This window comes from Cydia fagiglandana, chromosome 9 (genome assembly GCF_963556715.1).
Source record: "Cydia fagiglandana chromosome 9, ilCydFagi1.1, whole genome shotgun sequence".
NCBI lineage: Eukaryota > Metazoa > Arthropoda > Insecta > Lepidoptera > Tortricidae > Cydia > Cydia fagiglandana.
Genome location: NC_085940.1, coordinates 10,902,357 through 10,928,687, shown reverse-complemented (window position 1 = coordinate 10,928,687; position 26,331 = coordinate 10,902,357). Strand labels below are relative to the sequence as shown.

General features: G+C 37.7%; 1 protein-coding gene across 1 annotated transcript in view; it reads left to right on the top strand.

Moving 5' to 3' along the window:
- Positions 1-7,690, top strand: part of LOC134667353 (cell adhesion molecule Dscam2-like) — a 73,073-nt gene extending 65,383 nt beyond the window's left edge. Inside the window, exons 31-34 of the mRNA XM_063524726.1 lie at positions 842-948; positions 5,227-5,364; positions 6,764-6,835; positions 7,543-7,690. Coding sequence (XP_063380796.1) covers positions 842-948; positions 5,227-5,364; positions 6,764-6,835; positions 7,543-7,568 — 343 coding nt within the window. The 3' untranslated portion in view covers positions 7,569-7,690. The remainder of the gene's footprint in view (positions 1-841; positions 949-5,226; positions 5,365-6,763; positions 6,836-7,542) is intronic.
- Positions 7,691-26,331: the final 18,641 nt, after the last annotated feature.

The window sequence follows — 26,331 nt, the reverse complement described above, 5'->3', positions numbered from 1 at the left end:
GCTTAACTTTAGTCAAAAATCACGTTTGTTGTATGGGAGCCCCATTTAAATCTTTATTTTATTCTGTTTTTAGTATTTGTTGTTATAGCGGCAACAGAAATACATCATCTGTGAAAATTTCAACTGTCTAGCTATCACGGTTCGTGAGATACAGCCTGGTGACAGACAGACGGACGGACGGACGGACGGACGGACAGCGAAGTCTTAGTAATAGGGTCCCGTTTTACCCTTTGAGTACGGAACCCTAACAACAAATAAAAATTTCTTCCATATTTCTCTTACAGTATGAAAGATCGAAGTTTAGGTATAAACTAAACTATACATATATACTTGCTTATTTAAATGTAATTAAAACAGCAAATACAAAATTGTGTTTTATAATGAAAGTTAAACAGAAATAATTAAATATGAAGTTCTGCATTCATTCTTTTCACCCGTCTCAAAGCTTCATGAAAAGAACACAGAAAACGGCTTTATCAAATTAGAACAGTTTTCATATGTACCTGTTTTATTACTCGTGCTTTTGTAAATTAAGTTTGTGTTTAACGAAAACTAAACATAGGCAGTGTGTTTATTCTACATATATTATGTACTTTAAAGGTATGGAATAATGTAGGTAAACTTTATTACCATTGACAATTGAATTTAATAAAGTTTACAATAAAATTCATCTTTATATATGCTAAAGTAAAGTAAGGAATGGAATGTGAGGAAGGATTTACGTAAGAGACCCATTAATCCTGGAGAAACTACTTAAAAGTGCATACTTCTCCATACATTTCTGCACTTACTTACCCCAGTAAATATTACATAAGTATTTCAAGTATTTGTTTCTGTTCAGAAGTGACGGCGGCGTACCGCGAGTGACCACGAGCGCCGAGAAGCCGACTTGCGGCACGTACCGAGCGCCCCCACACCAAACGCCGAAACTACCGCCCGACCCACCAGGTGAACCCTTAGGCCCTTTTTTGTTCCTAGAGTGGTAGAGATGTACGTCCACATTCTGCTTTCCCACTGACATAATAATTGACGAGATTTCATATCGTATCGGCTATAGCCATCAAATTATTATTTCATAGGCAGGTAATTAATAAACCCCTCGTTATGTTTTGATTTTAAACATATACGGTGGAACCCAACACATAGACTAATCTCAGGATTAATGGATGCATTAATGGTGCATCCGCCATCCATTAATGGAGCATTCCACGGGCTGTTCCGTACAAACGCATTTTACTTCCTGTGTTGCGACTTTTTTCTCGGCATTTAAAGCAGGCGATTATTTTTCTGTGCATATTTTTGACCATTTGTCATTGAAAAGAAAACTCTTATACCTTTAAATCTTCAGAAACTTCGCGTTTGTACGGGACAACGGTAGACAATTTCATAGAATGCTTCTAATACTGAGATTACTTTATGATTTTTCCGCTGGTCAACACAATATTAAAATTTTACTTTCTGCATGCATAGTCATTCCACGTATTCTGAATCAATTTTTAAATGTCCATAATGAGATTAATGAACCATCTAAGCATGTTAGCAGGATGCGATACAAGTGATACAACATTTCTTCTAATTGTGCCAATATTGTTCTTTGAACAACGGGACATAAGAGCAACAAAAAAACTTGATCCACCCTCATTCATTATTTAATCGTTATTTCTGTAAAAGTAAATAGTATGGTCCCTAATTTCAATTAGTAAGCACTCACGAACGTTTAAACCTCAACTTAGGTCTGTGAAATATAGCAACACTAAGCTCTAGTGTCTATATATCTAGCCGTGAACGTAAATTTAGTTTTGGCAAACGCCGAAGTTCGTGTGAGCGTTAAATAAATAAGCTAGCATACGCTCGGCGCCTAAGCCTCGTTTGACCCGTTAGCCTAGATTACCTTTCACTAGACCCCCTTCATTTCACTTACAACCAGGGGCTACTTCAACCGTGCTTCCCTCCAGTCCCCCAAATAATGATAGAGCTAGACGTTCTTCTTAGTTCGACACTTCACAACCGGTAGCATAAAATTCATATGATGTTTTCTTACACAGCAAGCAATACGCTTTTTAATCACATCTGAATAACTCGCCCCTCCCAAGGGCATTAATCAAGCATTGTTTTACAGATGTACTTAAAATCAAGTAAATTCAATGATGCTAAAATTTACTTATTCTGTTGGCATTGTCGTAGTCGGATAAAAACGGGCTCACACACTCTACAATTTGCATACCATCTTGTTTACTAGCCACCACTACAACTTCCTCTAGTTGTCCAGATCACGTATAAGTATAACATCTATTAATTTCTAATTGCTTTTCTAAGCTATTAGATCATTTTGCATACTGCATGTTTTATTAAGATTATATTTATTATGGTTAAGATAATGCCATTGACATTGATTCTGCCGTATATCTATCTATCTTTTTAGTTTTTTGAATTTAAGTTGTTAGATGTAATGAAGTCTAATTAATGTTAACGAGTAAATCACGACCGTCAGTTTTCTGAAGAAACAACCACCAACGAATTTAATAAGAATAGATGGCGTTATTTCTACAAATAGGTACCTTTCTGAACCGGTGTTCTTTTTACATGCTGTATCTAGGGATCAATTACGACCTGTCCTCGTTCGCGTTATAAACATGCTCGCTTTATGAATTGGGGCTCAGTCCTATACGGGGTTATTTCGCAAATGAAGGGCTATATGACCTTGATTTTAATTACTGTCCCTAAAACTGAGGTTTTATCAGGGGAGTTAATTTAACAACCTTGTTCTCTGGGTTATTTAATACGTACCATAATTATTGTTAGGCTGGCAGCTCAGTTGTTGTAAATGTTCGTGTAGATACATCACTCTTTTATTTGGTAGAATAAACACACTAGATATTATATTTGTGCGACTTAAAAGTTGTTTAGGGTTCCGTACCCAAAGGGTAAAACGGGACCCTATTACTAAGACTTCGCTGTCCGTCCGTCCGTCCGTCCGTCTGCCACCAGGCTGTATCTCACGAACCGTGATAGCTAGACAGTTGAAATTTTCACAGATGATGTATTTCTGTTGCCGCTATAACAACAAATACTAAAAACAGAATAAAATAAAGATTTAAATGGGGCTCCCATACAACAAACGTGATTTTTGACCAAAGTTAAGCAACGTCGGGAGGGGTCAGTACTTGGATGGGTGACCGTTTTCTTTTTGCTTTTTTTTGTTTTTTTTTTGCATTATGGTACGGAACCCTTCGTGCGCGAGTCCGACTCGCACTTGCCCGGTTTTTTTTAAACAATTATCCATTCAGTTCACGCTTAAGGCGTTTTTTTACTTTTGTAGCAGTTTGTGGTTTTTTTAGCAAAAACGCTTTTAATTTTAGAGTCGGTTTGAAGCAAATAACAGAAAAACGCCTCTTAAAAGTGGTAAAAAAAGTAAAAAAGGCGGGATCTGAAAATACTTACTGAATTGGATAGTGTAAATTGTGTTTGACTAAAAATATAAGAAACGCGTATCTACACTTGCTATAAAAATGAGTTCTTCTAGAGAAGAAAATGATATTCTTACGCTGACGCCTACCGAAATTCAAGAGACAGTACAGGCAGTGGCTAGTAATTTGCTACCAGAGAAATCGATGGGCTAGTACTTATAGTTATGCAAATGTTTTCTTATTTCCTCACAGTAGTCGTGAAAAGCACTATGTAATGCCTCGGCCGGAAACGCTAATAATGGACTCGTATTATTCGAGGGCCTCCACTAACGTGTCGGCCCTCGAACTCACTCGTCCATCTTTTAGCGGTTTTCCGTCCTCTCCTACAATGTACTATTGAACGTCAAATGCCTCGAGAAGATTTTGGAGGAGGGTATCCCAATATGGGACCGGCAACCAACTCGGCGGGACACATCTTTTCAAAACATTACTTTTTTATAATTAACATGCATTACGAATAAATAAGAAAAACATAATTTAAAATGACTATATATTAATTAACTTACAACAATCACTAAACAAACGTAGTTTGATGGACTTTTTCGTGCACACGATGCCGTCGGCATGACGCAACTCATAACCATTAACACGATGCTAAATGAAAAAAAAACAATCTGTTCATGTCATGAATATGTTTTTTTTTGGCAAAAAAAACATTTGAATCATTCCTTTAACTTTGATGTAGTTAATAAATATTTGTATTTGTAATGTATGTCATAAGATAAACTTACAGGCAAGGAATCAATATACATATATAAACCAAATCTTCGGAAAACTAGTCTCACTGGCTCCCTGAAAATAAAGAGATGCTTATTGTAGTAAATCTTATAAGTAAATAGATCAGATAGTAGTATCGGAATTTATTTCCCACCATGAACGCAACGCACCAGTGGGGCGTCTCATAGGTGCCCCTATTATACATATTCCAGGATCCCATTATTTATAGACATAGGACATAGGTATTTTTAAGGACAATTAAACTTTGCAACTTTGATTTGTGACAGCACCTAAAAGTGTTTTATTTTTTATTTATACCGGATTATTTTGTTTTGTGATTACACTATATTATCTCTTAGGGAGAACTTTTCTATGAAACCAATTATGAAAAAATCTGATCATACGGAGATATTTTCCGTGTTTTCGAAGAGTAGCTATTGTAATTTTATTACATATGTATAATCATAATATCTAATAATAGTTATTGTAAGACTTCGACTATAGCCCAAGCCCTCTCGCGCATGAGAGGAGGTCTGTGCCCAGCAGTGGGACGTATATAGGCTGAGATGATGATGATGATGATGATGAGTTATTGTAAGGTTAACGAACACATTATATTACGCGGTGTGCGCAAATATTCATTCACCATTACAAGCAAAGCTAGAAATAACATCTCCAAAAGCAATTAATAGTTGCAGCATAATTACTATTGTACATTAAATTGTAGTCGGCGCAGCGAAGATAAACCGGCAGTGGACGGGACAGTTCTACGAAAGCATTTCATGGGATTAAATGGTTAATGAATTACGGTAGCAGAATTGTTTCGTAATAAGTACAGTTAACTGTAAAAATATGGGTGTAGACTACTTACTCAAAAATATGTCCCATAGTTTTTAATTCACTGACATAAGAGTTATGGGACATATTTTGAAATGATTTGTATTTGTACACCCATATTTTTACAGTTGACTGTGCCTAGTCAAGCTTCTTAATACTGTCAGTTTAGAAATACGGCAATGATTATTTATTGTTTATAAAACAGATGTGTACGAGATAAGTCCGTACGCGACGTTCGCGGGCCCCGCGGCGAGCGACTCGCGCGCATACACGCTTCAGCTGCGAGCGCTGGCCCGCCACGACGACGACGCCGCGCCGCCCGCGCGCCCGCCGTGCTGCGACGGTACGACACCTGTTTGTTTTGTACGAGATAAGTCCGTACGTGACGTTCGCGGGCCCTGCGGCGAGCGACTCGCGCGCGTACACGCTGCAGCTGCGAGCGCTGGCCCACCATGATGACGACGCCGCGCCGCCCGCGCGCCCGCCGTGCTGCGACGGTACGACACCTTTTTGTTTTGTACGAGATAAGTCCGTACGTGACGTTTGCGGGCCCCGCGGCGAGCGACTCGCGCGCGTACACGCTGCAGCTGCGAGCGCTGGCCCGCCATGATGACGACGCCGCCGCGCCGCCCGCGCGCCCGCCGTGCTGCGACGGTACGACACTTTTTTAGGGTTCCGTAGCCAAATGGCAAAAAACGGAACCCTTATGGATTCGTCTTGTCTGTCTGTCTGTCTCTCCGTCCGTATGTCACAGCCACTTTTGTCCGAAACTATAAGAACTATACTCTTAAAACTTGGTAAGTAGATGTATTCTGTGAACCGCATTATTAAGATTTTCACACAAAAATAGAACAAAAAAACGAATTTTTTTTTCATCAAACCCATACGTGTGGGGTATGTATGTATAGGTCTTCAAAAATGATGTTGAGGTTTTTAATATATTTTTTTTCTAAACTGAATAGTTTGCGCGAGAGACACTTCCAAAGTGGTAAAATGTGTGTCCCTGACCCTGTAACTTCTAAAATAAGAGATTGATAAAACTAAAAAAAAATATGATGTACATTACCATGCAAACTTCCACCGAAAATTGGTTTGAACGAGATCAAGTAAGTATTTTTTTTTTAATACGTCATAAATCGTAAACCGGAATTTTATTGGTACTTGCTGCTACGGAACCCTTCATGGGCGAGTCCGACTCGCACGTGGCCGCTTTTATTTGTTTTGTTGGTGCTAATTTGTCTTGGTATGGTCGAAAGTATTATTTTATGACCAGACATCGTAAATGTTATAGTATTTTTGGTGCAGCGGAGAGGTGTTAACGGAATTGGTAGATAATTCCAACTGAAATGGTAAATTAAGGTTAACATTACCTAACGTAATTAACGCTAATTAATCATTAGGGTTGAAATTGTTGATACCAATTGTTTATTAACACCACTCCGCTGCACCGAAAATGCTATAAAATGTACGATGTCAGTTTATGACCGATTTCGTACCTTGTGACGGTGACAATCAATATGAAAATCGAGATAGACCTTATACTATTGACCTACTGACTTAGGTTCAAATTAGTTTGCACTTTCGGGAAATGTGACTTGTCTTCAAATAAATCATTAATGTTAGATTTATTGGAATATTTTTGGATTTTTTGGGAAAAGCTTGTAGATTAGTGCGGCCTGGAAAAAGGTTAAAGTGTTTTATGTACTTACTAATGTATTAAGAATCCGTTGTTTTGTTGACAGAAGAGACATGCGTAGACGCGTGCGACGTGCAGCGACGCCGCCGGCGCCGCCGCCATTACTGCCCCGATCATGGTAATTATAATGGTAATTATTATTTATCTATATTCTACTGCCCCGATCATGGTCATTATAATGGTAATTATTATTTATCTATATTGTACTGCCCCGATCATGGTCATTATAATGGTAATTATTATTTATCTATATTCTACTGTGGCATTATTAGGTAACTTTCTTGTATCGCATAATTTCGTACTTATGATAATTTTTAAAAATGGGAGTAGGTAATTAATGTCAGCTATTCCTCCCTGTACTCCTGTAAGATACCTATAAAAATTACCATTTACAAGCTAATTTAACGAAAATGTAAATGAATATGATATGCGCCGCGATCTGTTTTAAAATCAAGCCCATTATTGTGACCAGTACCTACATAGATACCAAAAATACCATTTTTTACATGTCTCTGTTTGGCCCGATGGTTGACTGGTAGAGAATGCCATTAGACATTAAGTCCGCCATTTGTACATTATTATTATGTTTTGTGCAATAAAGTTTAAAGAAATAAATAAATATTAAAAGCGTTGTGTCGATGTGTCCCTAAGGTTTAAAATAGATAATTGAAAAAAAAACTTGAGTTTGAGGTCCTAAGCAATTTTATTGGGAGACCTACTTGTTCTAAAATGGACAGTAAATTGACGTGGACGAACCTAATCCCACTCAAGGCTTACCTAAATACCTGCCTAATAAAAAAAATACTGTAATGCGTTATTTTACAGGTTGTTCACAAGATTCTGGAAGTTGAGAAACGAAGCCAACAACTGCCAAATGGTTTAGTTAAATTATATCTAGTCAGTGTAATTAGTTAATTTGATTAACATATTGATATGTATACAAAAATTTATACAATAATATTGTCTATTTATATTATGAAGTTTTTCTTTCATCGCTCCCTTGCCAACGCGAAAAGTAATTACCTACTGCGATTGAATGCGTTTTTAAGGTTTAAAAATGTAGGTAAGTACATTAATAGTCTTGCATATAAGAGATGTATGAACCCTGAGCTACTTCTAGATATCTCAACCCACGATCTACTACGGTTTAGAAGGCACGCGCTTTCCAGGCAAATTCACGGCAACTCCGTATCGCTTTCAGCGAACTTAGCATCGCATAGGTACCTACTGCAGCTTCGCACACGATTTGCCTAGCCACTAAATCGACATAAGTAGTGCCGATTCAAGCGCATAGTTACGACTATGTTACGCATCGCTGTTCACCCCTACCATTGGATTTTCAGGTTATCCGCAGATGGTCTAGAACGCAAAATGACTAGTGTGTTGTTTTGCCTAAATCGCAATTAGTCTACATCGCAAACGGTCTAGAACGCAAAATGCCCGAATTATTTTTTCCGATTATCTTAACTTTATAGCGATGTCGACGGGCTCCTATTCTTTGCTGTTTGGCCTTCGGTCATTTGAAGATACCTAACGAACCTCACCTACTTATGTAAAATGTGGTGATATAAAAAGTGGGCATTTTGCGTTCTAGACCGTTTGCGATGTAGACTAATTGCGATTTAGGCAAAACAACACACTAGTCATTTCGCGATCTAGACCATCTGCGGATAACCCGGATTTCTGTTTCAAGGAAAGAAGGTTAGTTAGGGTGGTTCACTTTTGTACGGAGAAAAATAAGTTGTAATATTTTTCCTGACTTTGCTCACCAATGGAGTCTCCCCACTCTAAAAACTATCTACTTCAATTTTCAAAAGAATCGAATAACGTTTAGAGGTTGCACAAGTTGAAAAGGTAGAGTGAGAACCCCATACATTGCGGGAAAATGAACTATTTTCTAAAATGACAAAATATAATGAACTGATACTGAAATCGAATGAGAAAACTGAATTTTGCGTCTAAAACACGATAAAAGCACTTTTCCTTTGGAAAAAGGTGGAAAAACTGAAAAATCTTAATTAGAACATTTATCGAGTAACAAAAATCGAAGTTTATTACTCATTTTAAATTTTATTTATATGTAGAAGGTTCAGTATCACACTACTCTCCGCTTTGATGATAGCCGCTTAAACCATTTTCTACCCTCCGATGTAGAGTCGTTGGTTATTTGAAAAATCTTTGTTGATGATGTGCAACCTCTAAATGTTGACCGATTTTAATTTTTTTAAACGTATAATTTTTTTTTATCAGTTAGAACAAGAATTCGAGCAAAGTCAGATGAAAATCGAAAATTCGGAAAAATGAAACACCCTAAGGTTAGTGGATCAATGCCTTGTGCACCCAGAGGCCGGTTCGAACTTAAAAATTAATCTCGATTTAGTCTCATTTTGTTATCATTCGCCAGAGCATGGTCATACTTGCATACTGGTGCGAGTGAGATGCGCTACGAGTAATAGAACATACTTATCAAAATAAATAAATATACAAAAAACAATGAAAGTAAAAAAAACAAAAATGCATGAAATAAAGGTTATAACTACTATTAATATAAAATCTATACTGGAGTCAGTTACGGATCGCTGCCATATATGACCCAAAAATTTTTTATTAAGCTATGAGCTTCATCACATATGATCTCTGAGTAATTCTAAGCATTTCTAGCCTCGGAGGCGATAAGAAGCGTGCGTCTAGTCGAGAAGGGCGGGGTACAAAGATGGCCACCACCCGTCATCATTCAAAAAAATCTGTTCTGGTCTTGGTGGCTACTAGGGCAAGTTTGGTATCATTTTCGTATAAACCGAAAACGTAGAATTCATTGCTGATATTTGTTTTTTTCAGTTTCATAGTAATTTTGCAAGAAAAACGTAAAAAGATAAAAATTTGGGATGGAGATTTTTGCTTTGAGAGCTAATAACTTTTGTATAGTGGCCAAAAGTGTCATATAAAAAATACTATAATAAAGCGCAATTCATGCAGCTTCTAAACATATACATGTTTAGTAATATCCTACTGCAAAAAGATGGTGAAAAAATTATTAAATGATCGCAGCGCGGGTAGTTGGATTCTCGCTAGGCGGCGTTTATCTTACAAAATGGTCGAGTACGAGTATCTACGTAGGTAACTATGCTTACTTTGCTAGATTTTATGATGACGAATAAAATGCTTTCTGTATAATTAATGTCCGCAGTTTCCAGTACACAGACATAATTCTGGTATAGGTTAAAAAAATACACACAGGTATCCCCATGTCTAAAGAGGAGGGCGGCTCGCTTAACAAATAAGATCATGTACAACCGCAATTTCAGGTTGGGTTAGGTTAGGTTCGTTAGTTACCTTTTATCCCTCAGAGCAGAAAATAGAAGCCCCGCGAGGCGGGGCTTCGTTGGTTTGTCACCAAGTCATACTTGCATAACCTATATTAGTATGACAAATATACATAGCTGTTATGATTTCTAAATGTAAGCTCTCCGCATAATAATTATTTGTTTTACAAGGGGGCAAAGTTGTTGTGCTAATATTGCTAACCGCTCGTGCTAATATTGATACCCGATCAAGCGAAAGATTTCAAAATTGAACCACGAGCGTAGTGAGTGGTTCGAAAAATGGAATCTTGAGCGTTGTAAGGGTTTCAAAGAACGAGGGTTAAACAAAATTTGCCGCCGAGTGAAACACAGAATTTTTCACCACACCAACCTGAAGCAAATATTAAATGTAAAATATCAAACAAAATCAAACCAAATCAAATCCAAATGAATGTTATGTGCAGGTTGAAGTTATTTATTAAAAACAACAAGTAAGTACCTATAAAATTACTTAAAGTGAGTTATAGCATGAAAATTCTCGTGAAAATAAATATTTTGCCTCTTCCTAAGTAGTACAATTTCTCTCATAAATAGTGTTTTAATATTATCAGCAAAAATAAGAGCGCTATTTTATTAGAATAATTTCATTTATAATAGTTATTTCTCGGACCCAATTTTGGACCCGGATATATCCTTAAACTACGTTCAAAAGAGAGGTATGGGCACTGTAAATGTCATCTCGCTTTGTGTGGTAGGGCACAGCACAGCGGATGTCATTCCAGATTTATCCGAGCAGAGCCCAACTGGGGAAGTACGTACTTACCTCCACCTTACAGAAAACACCGGTCAAATAACACTAGGCCCCACTCAAATCGTTGCAAGTGCATTAAAATTAAAGTGCATAAAATTATGTCTGTATGATGAATTATGTCTGGATGAAAGTATTTTATTCGTCATCATAAAATCTAGCAAAGTAAGCATATCTACGTAGATACTCGTACTCGATCATTTTGTAAGATAAACGACGGTCCGCAAGATAAACGAAAGTCCAACTACCCGCGCTGCGGTCATTTAATAATTTTTTCACCATCTTTTTGCAGTAGGGTATTACTCAATGTGTATATGTTTAGAATCTGCATGAATTACGCTTTATTATAGTATTTTTTATATGATATTTTTGGCTACTATACAAAAGTTATTAGCTCTCAAAGCAAATATCTCCAGCCTAAATTTTCATCTTTTTACGTTTTTCTTGTAAAATTACTATGAAGCTGAAAAAAACAAATATCAGCAATGAATTCTACGTTTTCGGTTTATACGAAAATGATACCAAACTTGCCCTAGTAGCCATCAGGACCAGAACAGATTTTTTTGAATGATGACGGGTGGCGGCCATCTTTGTACCCCCCCTCCCCTTATTGCCTCCCAGGCTTGAAATGCTTAGAATTACTCAAAGATCATGTGATGAAGCTCATAGCTTAATAAAAATTTTTTGGGTCAACTTCATAACTGACTCCGCTACTAGAACAGATTAAAGTTCAAATGAAATAGTTAAATCACAGTTATTCCCGGAACCAATCCAATATGTTTCAACGAGCAAAACCAACATTCCGCGAAATTCGTGTTCCGAGCAACCCAGTGATAAATGCCGTGAATATTAGGGGAGACTTCACAGATGAATACAGTATAGTCAGTTTTTCTAAATTGAAAAGAAAACAAGAACGAATGCGAAGAAATAATATTAAAAGACTAGCCACAGGTTGCTGTTGATTAGTTTTTTCTAAGCATTAGTTTGTACCTAATGCAAACTCAAATAAATAATTTCGCTTTTGTACACCCAGTAAAATTGCCATCGAAGCTCTGATTTTGGCGCTGGTGTTTCTAAAAATCTACAATTTACACACTATGGAGCTATCTCTACACGCCCTCGCGGCTCGCAATACCCGCAAGGGCCCGTCGTAACACTAACTTTCGCTTATCGCGTATCCCAGCGCTGGCTGTTGTCATAATTCTATTTCAACGCGAATTATTCGTGGACGCGACCAAATAACATTTTTATGCTGGTGGAAATATTTTTAAGTCCCAAGAGAATCTCGTTAGGTGAAAATCCAGTTCCGCATATAAATATAGCAGTGATGATGCACTATGCACTATCGAAGTAGTGTATAATTATTTAGATAGGTATATGTAGGTATATTCATTTCCAAGAACGTGTTGGTCTAACCCTTCTTCTAACTATACCGTTTTACAGTGTAAATAGTATTGCATAACATGACTGTAAAAACAAATACAACAACATACCTACTTACTTACTATTTGTTACACACTACACTCGGCTTCGCAATAGGCGAGGCACCTGCGGGTACGGAGAACGCTTTTATCAGTGTGACAACCATTAAACATTCTTATTTATGTATAAGTTATATCATTTAAGTACCTAAGCATAACTAGAAGCTTGCATCTTTCATAAGAATATTCATAGACTTTAAATTCGAGATCAAAGACTACGCGCAACACTTTGCCAACCTTTTAAAAAGTAATTCAAACAACGCTGATACCTAAATAAAGCAGGTAATTTGTATATCAAAAGAGATGGTGTAGGTGTATAAATATAATGTAATAGGTGGCATAATTAACATTTTGATATTTTTATATATTTTCAGTTACGACTAAAACTACAATTCAAACTTCACAATGCTAATTTCGTAAATACGATAAAGAATTTGATAAAGAATATGCAAACTGACCAATCCACACTAGTCGCTGACATTCAATTAGTCAAGCGTGAGTGAGCCATACTATACTCTGGGGTGAGCTCAGAGCAGCTCAATTATGCGTTCAACGGTTGAAAGGTAAGTCTCATATACTTACTGTATTTTTTATGGAATGAACATATCATATATTATGTATACTTAAAAATGTGGCAAATGTACCTAGAACCCGTTAGCACTTACCTACCTCATCAAAAAAGGCGTACTTTAAATCTGGAGGTCTGCGTAAAATCCCTTTGATGATAATTATGGTGCTTCAAGGAAAGCGGGATTACATGTCAAAAGGCCTTATTAAATACCTATGTATTTGGATTTTGGTACACGCGTTACTAACAGGACACTTGGCTATCGAGTTATCTTCAGGTCATTTACCCACAAGGATCGATTTGCAGAAGCTTAGTGGAATCCCGCCGAATCGAGTGAGACCCTTCCTAAGTAGCCAGTTTCGCAGTTGACTGGCCACGTCTGACTAAAGTTTATAAATACGGTTCGCATGAGATACGGTTCGTACGAATCACGTCAATATTATTAGCGAGTCCTTCAGAGGTTAAGCAAGTTTCTTATTCTAGTTCTATAGAACAGTATTTGAATTTTTTTGTGACATTTGCAGTCCTACTCGTATTTTAGTATATTTTTGAGATCGGTAGTTATGTCGCCGGTGATAAACGGCAAACTCAAGTTCTCTAGTTCATAGTAACATATTGATAATAATAATTTCATTAAAATATTATAACAGCACGGTCATCTGGTCATATACAATACTCGTATCAATATAATCGAAAGGATTTTATGCCGCCAAATTTAAAAAAAATATTTTCATTAAAACATTATAAGCCAAATTGATGCGTAAAATTCTACTGGCGTGGAAAAAGCAACATATGTACTTGATGCAGGCGTTGATGCATCTTTGGGGAAAAGCAGTCTGCCAATGACAAGTCGCTAGGTATTCTAATATATAAAAATCTGTAACATCAAGAAAAAGAAAAAAATATTAAAAGCAAATTAAAACTTTTTAAACCACATCCACTTGTATTAGTTCGGGAGCTTATCTCGCAGTATTACCGCGCCTAACACGTTTGTATGCAAATTTTATTCGGCAAATCCGGACTGATGGAGCCCGTGCAAGAGCTATCCGAGCCCCGCAGACCTCGAAAACTTTTGGGTCGACTTGATAACACGTCCCTAAATACAGGCCTTTCTCGATTACCATCATATAAACGAAATTATATTTGAATATCGACTCCACACGAGGCTTATTTATTTAAAATCTCCTGGGATTTGATTCAAAATTGATTCGGCGGGAGCTCACGGATTTTTTACGAGGGATTTAGGTCAAATGGAAAACAATCAAATTGAGTGGACATTAAAACATACGAAACCGCCCGACATCGTTTAAATAAATTAGCCGCCGGGAACGCATGTGCCTACCTAAATCAATACGTTGAACAAACCGGTAATAAATCTTTTTCTGGTTTCTATTTACTGTACTCGTCTGGACAATGGACATAGTAAACGGAGCGAAAATAAAATAGGTACTATTTGGCATAAAAAAAATCACAAACTAATATCGTCTTGTCAAAAGCTTTTGAGTACCTTCCCATAGTTTTGTTAGATGTATAATTAATTAAAAGCAGTTACTAATATTAATATGAAACACTATATACATCCTACATCCTACATATATACATTTAGGAAGATGGAATTATAATTGCCATGGTAATTACGAAATAGCAGCAGCTGCACGGTAAAGTCCTTAAAACATACTCGATGCTGAGTCGAGTAGGCCAATTAATGTTGTTTTGTGTAGGGTTAATTATTGTTTTCATCACAATGCAATATTGCAGCACGGTCCTCGTTTGAAAATTATTACACAAAAAGACCACACAAACACATACAGATAGGTACAGAGTTGATAACAAAGCTGCATGGATCGGTATATTAGTAGTTGTATAATCACAATTGGTTAAGGTTTTATTTTTTGTTATACTGATTACGAAACCCTGAAAAGTGCGAGCAGTGAAGTGAAAAATGTCACCTCAAATCACGGTTACGGAAGACCAGCTTTTTACGAATTAATATTTACGTACTGGCGAGAAAAATGCATTGATTCGTGAAATCATATTTATTACTTACATAGTTTAAGTCAGAGAAGGCTGAAAACGGCGATATAGGGTACGTTCTCGTTAACAAACCGGCGGAGCGTAGCGCAGATCACCGAGGAGCATTTACGCCGCGCAGCGCACACCCGGCGAGGTAAAATCCCCCGACATACCGCGAGCGCCCGCACAGTCCAGAGCTCACGGTCGGCGCACCACGGAGCACTTCAGCGCAGGCCGCGGGATGCCGCGGCATGCCGCCGTGTGTACTCTATCACAAGGGATTAGTGACTAGTATGCACGAGTTCTCCCCCATCGTCCCGGCGCTACTCCGTCTCACTCGGGAGGCCTCGACGCATGTCGCGGGATGCCGCGGCATGCCGCCGCCTACCGCCGCGGTATCCTCTGGCGTGCTCCTCGATGCCGCGGAGTAACAATCCTCCGTCATGCTCCGAGGTCGGTCTCAAAGCATTTAAATTTATACCTGAAGGTTGAAATAGGGAAGAAAATACATTGATAATTTTAAAGTGATCTGCGCTGCGCTCCGCCGGTTTGCGCAGGCCTTAAACCACGTATTTTTTTTGGTTTTAGGAGCGGGAAGATCAAGACCATTGCTAACCTGTTCATAACGTCATAACAAATTATCATATTTATCATCATTAACTTAAGAGTTATTCTCTTGTCGGTGGAGTATCTTCCAGCTTTCCTATATTGCGCCAGCTTGCTTGATACGACACGATCCTTCCTTTTTCTTTCACTTGTAATTTTACTGACATAAAATTTTACTGAAATTATGATAATGGTCTCCCAGAAAAGGCCTAAACCGATATTTTTGGCAGGTTAAGATGCTCCTACAATCTGCAAATAATGACGATCAAGCTTTTTCTAACCCTCCTGCGTACTTTGAGATATAATATTGAATATATTGTATTAAAAGAAGAAAAAACTTTTTACAAAAAAAAGAAAACCGACTTCAAAAAGGATGAAATAAAATATTATCCTTTTTAAGTCTATGCGTTACCAACTGATATGTTTGAAGTCGGTGCCAAGCCAACTTTTGAAGCATACCATGATTTTGGTGCGATTCGATAAGGATGTACCTACGTTGGATTGCCTTACACGACGACAATGAACGTACTTTCTGTAGGTACAGTCGACGTTAAAAATATGTTTACACTTTTCGTCTTATAACAAAGGAGTAAGGTGCAAAAGTGTAAACATATTTTTGACGTCGACTGTACCTAAGAACACACGATCAAACCTTCTTGGCATAGTCCGTACCATGTTTGTCGGCACGCAAGCGTGGGATTGGGACTGAAGTTATTTCCCGTCCCTTATTCAGAGGACTACATTTCAAAATATAAAACAATTCAAGGAATTTACTTTCTTGCCAAATGCATGAAAAGGCGACAAAGAGGCAGACAGAATTACTAACACATTTATAATTACATAGTTATTAGTACAGTTCTAATGGGATTTATAGTCATAAAGCTGATTATTTTTGACGGGTATTGTTACTACTTGGCTTGGCACCGACTTCAAACATATCAGTTGGTAACGCATAGACTTAAAAAGGATAATATTTTATTTCATCCTTTTTGAAGTCGGTTTTCTTTTTTTTGTAAAAAGTTTTTATTTTTCCATTTTTAGTTTTAACGCATTGTTAAGAGCGCGACGCAATAATGAAAAACGACATCATGATTAACACTAAATTCGTGTATCTACTTTAATAAATATGTAATCAGGAATTTTCTCGAGTCCGTCTGGGAAATTATAATTCCTGTCACTACACTAAATCCATCCTCCGCCCCGCCACTGACCCAATCCCTCAACCCCCCCGATCAACCCCTGATCCATGTACCCCTCGGCCCTGAACCAGCAGCCCTTCAACCACCATTACCCGACCCCTTAACTCCTAACCCTAACCCCCGATCAGTAGCCTTACCAGCTTACCAAGAGTTTGACATTGATTTATTCGCTAGCGTGTGTGTAACTTACTTTCTTTGCATCTCGCTCGTACTGGCATATTAGTGCGAGCGAGATGCATAAAAAGTAAGTTACGAAGACGTTAGCGTCGCTAACTTAGCGAATATGTCAATGTCAAGCTCGTGGTAAGGCTACACTTGCACTACATCAAATTGGCGGTGTTCGGAAGCAAATGCTCGAGTTACTTTAGAAAACACCGAAATCACTTTACACGTGCCTTTAACAACTGAGGAGTTCCCTCAATTCCTCATGGATTCCATCATCAGACCAGAACCAAAAATAATATGGAAACACCTAGGAGGCAACTCCTTCCAAACAAAAAAAGATTTACTCAAATCGGATCACAGGTGCCGGAGTAATCGCTGAACATACTACATTTAAAATCATCATCATTATCATCAAAACAATCATCATCATCAGGTCTACTTCATCAAAGTGGTGGTTTTCGGGAGAAAATGCTCGACTTGCTTAAGAAAACACCCAAATCACCATGCATGTGCCTTTAAAAATTGAGGAGTTCCCTCAATTCCTCATGGATCCCATCATCAGAACAGAGCCAAATTAAAATGGGACCAACTCGGAAGTAGGTCCTTTCAAACAAAAAAAGAATTACTCAAATCGGACTACGGATGTCGGAGTAATCGGTGAACGTACATAGAAAAAAAAAAAAATAGCCACAGCCGAATACAGAACCTCCTCCTTCTATGAAATGGAAGTCGGTTAAAAAGCAGAAACAAAACCGTCACTTTTGACACTGACACATTTAATCCATATCGTTTCTAGATCTATTAATTGACGTATCTTAAATTTTGAATCGGGCCGAGAGTGTACTTTGCATCAGCTACAAAGTTGTATCTTCGAACTGCACTGAAAATGCATTAACGAGAAAAGTTTACCTGCGCCCAGACCGTGCTAATAGACTTTTCTAATTAGCCGGGGGGTTATATCGCGCCTCGTGCCCCGTGTAGCTTCGACGGGTCACGTTTAACGCTCAGTTAAATATTACATATCTAATTATCCTGACCGATAGTTATACCTACCTATAAGTCGAAAATATAGTCATATTTTAGATTAACATAATTTTTTTTTTGAAGTTGTATTGCACAGTTTTACAAACGAGCGTTGCCCAGAAACACAAATATGTGTAACAAATATCTTTCGTAAACAAATTAAGAAGTTTTCTATCATGAATTTTAACATTCTAAACAATTCAGAATTCCATTTTAACAAATAACATTAAGTTTTATAAATAAAAAGCTCCAATCTACACCTGCCAACAAACTAAGTACCTAGCAAATATGTAAAAAAAATACAAATTCCATTTTGAAACTCCTCAGTTTCATGCCATATTAAATGGGACAGTGATAAAACGGTCAATTTCCGCGGTGATTAAATTTTAATGTTGTGGATGGTTCTGAAGACAGTTTTGAAATGTAGCCCCGCGGCGGGCGAGCATTTGGCGGCGCGCGAACACTTCCATATTTGATGACCCCGTATTGCGGTGCGGAACGCGACAACAACAATTTTTGCCGGGTTGTGCATATAAAAATGTGTAGTGACCAAGAGAAGTCATATTTTTTTCCATTATTTCATTTTAGTTCCAACTCTAGTGAAAAATATGGTTGAAAATGCAAATTTTTAATAAGTAAATCATTACTGGTTTTTTAAGTCCAATTTAAGTTCCAAGCTTAACTAATTCGATAACATGAACCACCAAGGAATGTGAAAAGAGACTATCTTACAAAACGATTTTAAACGTCAATTAGTTATAAAGTCATTAAATAGCCTCGGTCTCAAGTTGCAATGATCCAGTTAAAGAACTGGTATCGAGCTCGGGCGGTGATCGAGTTAATAAACTCCACCGTAATTCCTACTCGCGTAAATAGGAGAATCTTAGTGAGAAATGCTTGACAGTTAAGCTGTTCTTGCGCGCAGAGGTGTCGACATCCTGGACGACTAGAACTAAAGATTTATTCACAACGGATACCGAGCGCTAGCAGAAGTTCGCATCTGGATATTCAGGGCAATCAAAACTTAAATATTGCATGTAGGTATATGACTAAGTACCTATGTACCGACTTTTCCTCCCATCTGTCATTCTAAATAATACATTTTTACTCTTCGATTGACATCTTATCTAAGGCCCTTTAATTGGGAAGCTCTCTTAAAATCATTGAGTTATTAATTAGGTATTTTAAGACATTTTTTAATGTGTATCTATTTAATAATATTATGTAAATACGAATGACGATCATAATATTAATTCATGTAGACTAGTCTAGCATAATTTATAATGTACTTAATTTCATATTCTTCTTCTTCCTCACGTTATCCCAGCATTATGCCACGGTTCATGGGAGCCTGGGGTCTGCTGGACAACTACCTAATCCCATGATTTGACGTAGGCACTAGTTTTTACGAAAGCGACTGCCATCTGATCTTCCAACCCAGAGGGAAAACTGGTACGAGCCGGGGTTTGAACCCGCGACCTCCGGATTGCAAGTCGCACGCTCTCGGCCACCAGACCGCTACCGCTAGGTCATTTCATATTATGAGAATAAATAATATCTATTATTACTTCATACATATATACAGCAGCTATACCAAACAAAATGAAATTGTTGCACTCGTAACCTGTAAGCGAGGGGAGCGGGGCGTGAACCACGCGATCAAAACATCATAAGTGTCGTGAAATTCATGGCGCTTACACGTTTGTGTCTCGAGATTAACGCTTCTCTTCCATAGTTTCTTTCTTTCCATTGTTTTCATAGTTACATGCCAGGATTATAAACGCGAAAATCTAAGTTCGTAAAGAGAAAGATGCCCGAAATTTGCGAACTTCGGTGTTCGCGGAAGACCTGTGCTCCGTGCACAATATGAATAGCAGTTTCTACGCGCTGTTGAGCCAAGTTGGATGTCTACCTATAGGTATGAGCCTCACAGGCAACGGCAAAGCGGGATTTAACCTACTAAGTAAGCGTTATTCTGGGTCATTTTGAGGTCGTGACCTTGAATGTCAAAAATGTATACTTAAATAAAAACCGGTGTGAAGTTAGCAGCCAAAGTTAGCAGCCGCCGATAACCCAACCAAATTAAGAAGTCAAAATTTTTAATGTAAAAAATATCATAGAAAAGCACTAAAAGAGCACCTGATACATGTAATTACAAAGTAAACAGACCGAACAAGACTACAAGTGATGAAAAACTAAAATATGTACATTTTCGTCACAGAACTCATGCTGTCTGTAATATCGCCTAATAAAACGGCAAGCTAGCTCTAGAGGTTATTAAAACCGGTTCCATGCAGCATGCAGCAAAAGCTGCTGGGATCTATAAGTGATACTCGACCATAAACTTGGAGAAAAGGGGAGACCAAGGCAAACTGAACCCAAAATATTCTAAATAGTTGCAGTATTCAAAGATTTTTAGCATGAAGGACGGCAAGCAAGGGAATTTCGACCTAAGTGACAGATAACTACTGTCATAACCTACAAACGATTGTGCGTCGCAAGTTGATACACGATCGATAAGACTAGTCAATTAACAGAAAATTATAAATTTAAGATTTTCTTACTTAAATGGCTGATGAGAGCTACAAGTGCTGAAACGGCCAGCAAGAGATTTTTGAAACCTGAACTATACAGCTAGATAATCATGCTAAAGAACTGCTGAGAGCTTTAAGTGATACTCGACCGCAAACATTGTGAAAAGGGGATACCAAAGCGAAATGTAACCAAAATATTCTGAAAAGTTGCAGTTTTCAAAGATTTTTACCATGAAGGACGGCAAGCAAGGGATTTTCGACCTATGTGACAGATAGCTACTGACATAACCTACAAATGATTGTGCGTCGCAAGTTGATACTCGATCGATAAGACTAGTCAATTAACAGAAAATTATAAAATTAAGATTTTCTTACTTAAGTGGCTGATGAGAGCTACAAGTGCTGAAACGGCAAGCAAGAGATTTTTTGAAACGTGAACTATATAGCTAGATAATCATGCTAAAGAACTGCTGAGAGCTTTAAGTGATACTCGACCGCAAACATTGTGAAAAGGGGATACCAAAGGGAAATGTACCCAAAATATTCTGAAAAGTTGCAGTTTTCAAAGATTTGTAGCATGAAGGACGGCAAGCAAGGGATTTTCGACCTATGTTACATATAGCTACTGTCATAACCTACAAACGATTGTACGTCGCAAGTTGATACTCGATCGATAAGACTAGTCAATTAACAGAAAATTATAAAATTAAGATTTTCTTACTTAAGTGGCTGATGAGAGCTACAAGTGCTGAAACGGCCAGCAAGAGATTTTTGAAACCTGATCTATACAGCGAGATAATCATGCTAAAGAACTGCTGAGAGCTTTATGTGATACTCTACCGCAAACAGTGTGAAAAGGGGATACCAAAGGGAAATGTACCCAAAATATTCTGAAAAGTTGCAGTTTTCAAAGATTTTTACCATGAAGGACGGCAAGCAAGGGATTTTCGACCTATGTGTCAGATAGCTACTGTCATAACCTACAAACGATTGTGCGTCGCAAGTTGATACTCGATCGATAAGACTAGTCAATTAACAGAAAATTATAAAATTAAGATTTTCTTACTTAAGTGGCTGCTGAGAGCTACAAGTGCTGAAACGGCCAGCAAGAGATTTTTGAAACCTGAACTATACAGCTAGATAATCATGCTAAATAACTGCTGAGAGCTTTAAGTGATACTCGACCGCAAACATTGTGAAAAGGGGATACCAAAGCGAAATGTACCCAAAATATTCTGAAAAGTTGCAGTTTTCAAAGATTTTTACCATGAAGGACGGCAAGCAAGGGATTTTCGACCTATGTGACAGATAGCTACTGTCATAACCTACAAATGATTGTGCATCGCAAATTGATACTCGATCGATAAGACTAGTAAATTTACAGAAATTTATAAAATTCAGATTTTCTTACTTAAGTGGCTGATGAAAGCTACAAGTGCTGAAACGGCCAGCAAGAGATTTTTGAAACATGAACTATACAGCTAGGTAATCACGCTAAAGAACTGCTGAGAGCTTTAAGTGATACTCGACCGCAAACAGTGTGAAAAGGGGATACCAAAGCGAAATGTACCCAAAATATTCTGAAAAGTTGCAGTTTTCAAAGATTTTTACCATGAAGGACGGCAAGCAAGGGATTTTCGACCTATGTGACAGATAGCTACTGTCATAACCTACAAACGATTGTGCGTCGCAAGTTGATACTCGATCGATAAGACTAGTCAATTAACAGAAAATTATAAAATTAAGATTTTCTTACTTAAGTGGCTGCTGAGAGCTACAAGTGCTGAAACGGCCAGCAAGAGATTTTTGAAACCTGAACTATACAGCTAGGTAATCACGCTAAAGAACTGCTGAGAGCTTTAAGTGATACTCGACCGCAAACAGTGTGAAAAGGGGATACCAAAGCGAAATGTACCCAAAATATTCTGAAAAGTTGCAGTTTTCAAAGATTTTTACCATGAAGGACGGCAAGCAAGGGATTTTCGACCTATGTGACAGATAGCTACTGTCATAACCTACAAATGATTGTGCATCGCAAATTGATACTCGATCGATAAGACTAGTAAATTTACAGAAATTTATAAAATTCAGATTTTCTTACTTAAGTGGCTGATGAAAGCTACAAGTGCTGAAACGGCCAGCAAGAGATTTTTGAAACATGAACTATACAGCTAGGTAATCACGCTAAAGAACTGCTGAGAGCTTTAAGTGATACTCGACCGCAAACAGTGTGAAAAGGGGATACCAAAGCGAAATGTACCCAAAATATTCTGAAAAGTTGCAGTTTTCAAAGATTTTTACCATGAAGGACGGCAAGCAAGGGATTTTCGACCTATGTGACAGATAGCTACTGTCATAACCTACAAACGATTGTGCGTCGCAAGTTGATACTCGATCGATAAGACTAGTCAATTAACAGAAAATTATAAAATTAAGATTTTCTTACTTAAGTGGCTGCTGAGAGCTACAAGTGCTGAAACGGCCAGCAAGAGATTTTTGAAACCTGAACTATACAGCTAGATAATCATGCTAAATAACTGCTGAGAGCTTTAAGTGATACTCGACCGCAAACATTGTGAAAAGGGGATACCAAAGCGAAATGTACCCAAAATATTCTGAAAAGTTGCAGTTTTCAAAGATTTTTACCATGAAGGACGGCAAGCAAGGGATTTTCGACCTATGTGACAGATAGCTACTGACATAACCTACAAATGATTGTGCGTCGCAAGTTGATACTCGATCGATAAGACTAGTCAATTAACAGAAAATTATAAAATTAAGATTTTCTTACTTAAGTGGCTGATGAAAGCTACAAGTGCTGAAACGGCCAGCAAGAGATTTTTGAAACATGAACTATACAGCTAGGTAATCACGCTAAAGAACTGCTGAGAGCTTTAAGTGATACTCTACCGCAAACATTGTGAAAAGGGGATACCAAAGCGAAATGTACCCAAAATATTCTGAAAAGTTGCAGTTTTCAAAGATTTTTACCATGAAGGACAGCAAGCAAGGGATTTTCGATCTATGTGACAGATAGCTACTGACATAACCTACAAACGATTGTGCGTCGCAAGTTGATACTCGATCGATAAGACTAGTCAATTAACAGAAAATTATAAAATTAAGATTTTCTTACTTAAGTGGCTGCTGAGAGCTACAAGTGCTGAAACGGCCAGCAAGAGATTTTTGAAACCTGAACTATACAGCTAGATAATCATGCTAAATAACTGCTGAGAGCTTTAAGTGATACTCGACCGCAAACATTGTGAAAAGGGGATACCAAAGCGAAATGTACCCAAAATATTCTGAAAAGTTGCAGTTTTCAAAGATTTTTACCATGAAGGACGGCAAGCAAGGGATTTTCGACCTATGTGACAGATAGCTACTGTCATAACCTACAAATGATTGTGCATCGCAAATTGATACTCGATCGATAAGACTAGTAAATTTACAGAAATTTATAAAATTCAGATTTTCTTACTTAAGTGGCTGATGAAAGCTACAAGTGCTGAAACGGCCAGCAAGAGATTTTTGAAACATGAACTATACAGCTAGGTAATCACGCTAAAGAACTGCTGAGAGCTTTAAGTGATACTCGACCGCAAACAGTGTGAAAAGGGGATACCAAAGCGAAATGTACCCAAAATATTCTGAAAAGTTGCAGTTTTCAAAGATTTTTACCATGAAGGACGGCAAGCAAGGGATTTTCGACCTATGTGACAGATAGCTACTGTCATAACCTACAAACGATTGTGCGTCGCAAGTTGATACTCGATCGATAAGACTAGTCAATTAACAGAAAATTATAAAATTAAGATTTTCTTACTTAAGTGGCTGCTGAGAGCTACAAGTGCTGAAACGGCCAGCAAGAGATTTTTGAAACCTGAACTATACAGCTAGATAATCATGCTAAATAACTGCTGAGAGCTTTAAGTGATACTCGACCGCAAACATTGTGAAAAGGGGATACCAAAGCGAAATGTACCCAAAATATTCTGAAAAGTTGCAGTTTTCAAAGATTTTTACCATGAAGGACGGCAAGCAAGGGATTTTCGACCTATGTGACAGATAGCTACTGACATAACCTACAAATGATTGTGCGTCGCAAGTTGATACTCGATCGATAAGACTAGTCAATTAACAGAAAATTATAAAATTAAGATTTTCTTACTTAAGTGGCTGATGAAAGCTACAAGTGCTGAAACGGCCAGCAAGAGATTTTTGAAACATGAACTATACAGCTAGGTAATCACGCTAAAGAACTGCTGAGAGCTTTAAGTGATACTCTACCGCAAACATTGTGAAAAGGGGATACCAAAGCGAAATGTACCCAAAATATTCTGAAAAGTTGCAGTTTTCAAAGATTTTTACCATGAAGGACGGCAAGCAAGGGATTTTCGACCTATGTGACAGATAGCTACTGTCATAACCTACAAACGATTGTGCGTCGCAAGTTGATACTCGATCGATAAGACTAGTCAATTAACAGAAAATTATAAAATTAAGATTTTCTTACTTAAGTGGCTGATGAGAGCTACAAGTGCTGAAACGGCAAGCAAGAGATTTTTTGAAACCTGAACTATATAGCTAGATAATCATGCTAAAGAACTGCTGAGAGCTTTAAGTGATACTCGACCGCAAACATTGTGAAAAGGGGATACCAAAGGGAAATGTACCCAAAATATTCTGAAAAGTTGCAGTTTTCAAAGATTTGTAGCATGAAGGACGGCAAGCAAGGGATTTCGACCTATGTTACATATAGCTACTGTCATAACCTACAAACGATTGTACGTCGCAAGTTGATACTCGATCGATAAGACTAGTCAATTAACAGAAAATTATAAAATTAAGATTTTCTTACTTAAGTGGCTGATGAGAGCTACAAGTGGTGAAACGGCCAGCAAGAGATTTTTGAAACCTGATCTATACAGCTAGATAATCATGCTAAAGAACTGCTGAGAGCTTTATGTGATACTCTACCGCAAACAGTGTGAAAAGGGGATACCAAAGGGAAATGTACCCAAAATATTCTGAAAAGTTGCAGTTTTCAAAGATTTTTACCATGAAGGACGGCAAGCAAGGGATTTTCGATCTATGTGACAGATAGCTACTGTCATAACCTACAAATGATTGTGCATCGCAAATTGATACTCGATCGATAAGACTAGTACATTTACAGAAATTTATAAAATTCAGATTTTCTTACTTAAGTGGCTGATGAAAGCTACAAGTGCTGAAACGGCCAGCAAGAGATTTTTGAAACATGAACTATACAGCTAGGTAATCACGCTAAAGAACTGCTGAGAGCTTTAAGTGATACTCTACCGCAAACATTGTGAAAAGGGGATACCAAAGCGAAATGTACCCAAAATATTCTGAAAAGTTGCAGTTTTCAAAGATTTTTACCATGAAGGACGGCAAGCAAGGGATTTTCGACCTATGTGACAGATAGCTACTGTCATAACCTACAAACGATTGTGCGTCGCAAGTTGATACTCGATCGATAAGACTAGTCAATTAACAGAAAATTATAAAATTAAGATTTTCTTACTTAAGTGGCTGATGAGAGCTACAAGTGCTGAAACGGCAAGCAAGAGATTTTTTGAAACCTGAACTATATAGCTAGATAATCATGCTAAAGAACTGCTGAGAGCTTTAAGTGATACTCGACCGCAAACATTGTGAAAAGGGGATACCAAAGGGAAATGTACCCAAAATATTCTGAAAAGTTGCAGTTTTCAAAGATTTGTAGCATGAAGGACGGCAAGCAAGGGATTTCGACCTATGTTACATATAGCTACTGTCATAACCTACAAACGATTGTACGTCGCAAGTTGATACTCGATCGATAAGACTAGTCAATTAACAGAAAATTATAAAATTAAGATTTTCTTACTTAAGTGGCTGATGAGAGC